Source organism: Mastomys coucha, unplaced genomic scaffold, assembly GCF_008632895.1.
Source record: "Mastomys coucha isolate ucsf_1 unplaced genomic scaffold, UCSF_Mcou_1 pScaffold13, whole genome shotgun sequence".
NCBI lineage: Eukaryota > Metazoa > Chordata > Mammalia > Rodentia > Muridae > Mastomys > Mastomys coucha.
The window spans coordinates 27,667,102-27,669,811 of record NW_022196895.1 but is presented as its reverse complement, the minus strand read 5'-3'; the positions used below and the strand labels follow the sequence as shown (position 1 = coordinate 27,669,811).

Sequence of the window (2,710 nt, the reverse complement as noted above, 5' to 3'; positions counted from 1 at the left end):
ACCAAAAAAAAAAAAACCCCAAAACAAAAAACAAACAAAAAGACACTCCAAAAATGAACAGCCTCAATCTAATGGTGAGGACACAATATGACAAAATCAACTTGTTACTGTGCAATATAAGTGGCCTGTCAATGAGACAATGAAGGTGCAGAAATGAATAGCTACACAATCATTTCAAATCATTTTAATTATCTGTAATTGCTTACAAGAATATACTGCTCTTAAAGACAAATATAAGTACTTATGTAAAAAGGTTGTGATCTTTCAACCCATATTCTAAAAATGGTTAAAAAACAAAATACCAAACCCAGAAACAAAACAAAACTTAACACAGCCAAGAAATGGATACTAGAATACCCATCAGAAGAATAATGGCTTTCATAACACCAAAATAGAAATTCGATAGTGTATTATTTTCAGAAGGGAAAGCAAAACAATACCATGAGAGATGAGGCCTACCTGTTGTCATTTCGGGTCTCCATGGCCACAGGATTTGGAGAGGCTCGATGGCCGGAAATGGGAATCAGGCTACTCCTCTCTGATGGGTAATCCGGCTGGATCCGAGGGGAAGTGTGTGTGATCTGCTGGGGCACCACCTTAGCTAAAGACAAGAAAGCATCAATTCCATTACTACTCATGGGCGAGTCAGACATGGCAAGTATCTTTATAGATGCCTACAGTTTGCCTTTACCAACCAGGCCTTTTACTTTCAGCCTGGCTTTTTGGGGATTCCAATATTGAACTAATTAGAGGCTAAGAAATTCACTGATGTGCAAGCAAGAGGATCTCTAGAATTAGCATAAAGAATGAGCATGGTCGTGTGAACTTGAGAGAAAGATAGCCTTCCCTTGGAAGATAAAATGGGAGGATGCCTGGGGCTTATGGGCCAGCTAGTCTAGCTTACTTGGCAAGGTCCAGGTGAGTAAGAGACCCTGCTCAAAATATAAGGTGGATGGCTCTCTTGAAACAACTGAAGTTGGCTTCTAGTCTCCACCATCTGTGTGTACATACACATGTGCACATACACCCCAACCATTTACATGTCACACACGTGCACACACACATACACACACACATACACCTCAGCAAAATATTTTGATATAAAATGGCAATGATTTTAGAAGAAATTAGAGGATAGTCATAAAGCATCTTGGGATAGCACTCATATGAAAACCGAGGGTGATTAACTGTTATATTCTCCCTACTGCTACACGTTGGATTTTACCTAAAGTCTACCAATTGTCTCTAAAGTTCAAGTTCTCCTCAGTTCAGACCTTGACTTATATTTCTACCTGCGTCAGTAAAGCTAACGTCAACATTTTACTGTACAGGAGACATTCAAATACAGTTTGCGGAACAGTCCAACATGGGCTGGTGAGATGGCCCAGTGCTAAGGGCACTTGTCTGGAAGCCTGACCTTTGGGAACCACTCACTAGTAAAAAGGGAACTTCCTCCTCCAAGGTATCTCCTGCTGCCAACCAGACAGACAAAATAATTAGTCAAGTCCAACAAAGTCTGCATACTCAAGATTGTCCTTCACTTTTCCTCTACTTCTTAATGCTAAATATATATGGCAAGTTAACAAATTCAAGAGGTGGAGGTGGCTCACCACTTAAGAGCACCCACATGGTGGCTCACAACCATCAGTAACTCAACTGCAGGAGATTCAATATTCTTTTATAGTCTTACATACTCAAGTAGTACATATACATACAAGTCAGAAACAATACTTATATACACAAAAGCAAATAATTCTTTATGTAACAATAATGGAGAAATCCTTCAACAGGATCTAGCTGGGTGAGTTGGCCAGATCCTCCCCTCCATACAGGCTCTCTAAGTCTCCAGAACAAGCCTGGGTCCCACATCTAAGTGTCCTACACTAATCTCGCTAGTCTGCCTCTAGGCTTCTACAAGTCCCCCATCCTCACCTGGCTATAACCTACAGGCCCTTCTCATGACATATCCCACCTTTCTTTTCAGTTGGATCCTGTACATCCTTCATCAGGGCCTACTGTCTGTCTTGTGCATGTACCTTCTCCAACTACCTGATCTACCTCCAAATCCAGACTTATACCAGGACACATACCATGTATGCCAGCCCAGGTTCCCATATCTACCTAACTTCATTCCACTGTAGCCATATCCAACCTCAAGGCCTAACCTGGCCCGCACATCCTAGGTTCTGCTTCAACCTACTCTGCTCATATCGGATTGAGAAGTAACAAAAGTCCACATACTCAGATCTCATCATAAAAATACAAACAATATAAAAGATCAACGTAGTATCTACTCCAAAACTCATCACTCCTACAGTAATGGTCACAGATGAGAACTACCTAAAGATGAAGCCCAGAACAAAAGAATAATCAAAAACTTCAAAGAATTTAAAAAAGTTTAAAGAAGACAAAAGCAGCTCAATGACCTTAAAGAGAGTAAAATGCCTAAATGGTGTCCAACAAAACACAAACACAAGGCTAATGGAAAGGACAGAAAACCATCATTTGAAAACTGAATTCAATAAACAGAAACATTGGTAACTCAAGGTGAGATGAAGATAGACCTGAAAATTCCAAATGGCGAAACTAGAAAACATAAAGGAAAGTTGTACCGGCTGGCTTTGTGTGTCAACTTGACACAAGTTGGAGTTATCACAGAAGGGAGCTTCAGTTGGGGAAGTGCCTCCATGAGGTCCAGCTGTGGGGCATT

At 40.7% G+C, this 2,710-nt stretch overlaps 1 protein-coding gene across 1 annotated transcript in view; it reads right to left on the bottom strand.

Moving 5' to 3' along the window:
- Sap130 (Sin3A associated protein 130) overlaps positions 1 to 2,710 on the bottom strand; it is an 89,042-nt gene that overhangs the window by 46,323 nt on the left and 40,009 nt on the right. The window contains exon 11 of the mRNA XM_031366366.1: positions 460 to 601. Within this exon, the coding sequence (XP_031222226.1) occupies positions 460 to 601 (142 nt within the window). The remainder of the gene's footprint in view (positions 1 to 459; positions 602 to 2,710) is intronic.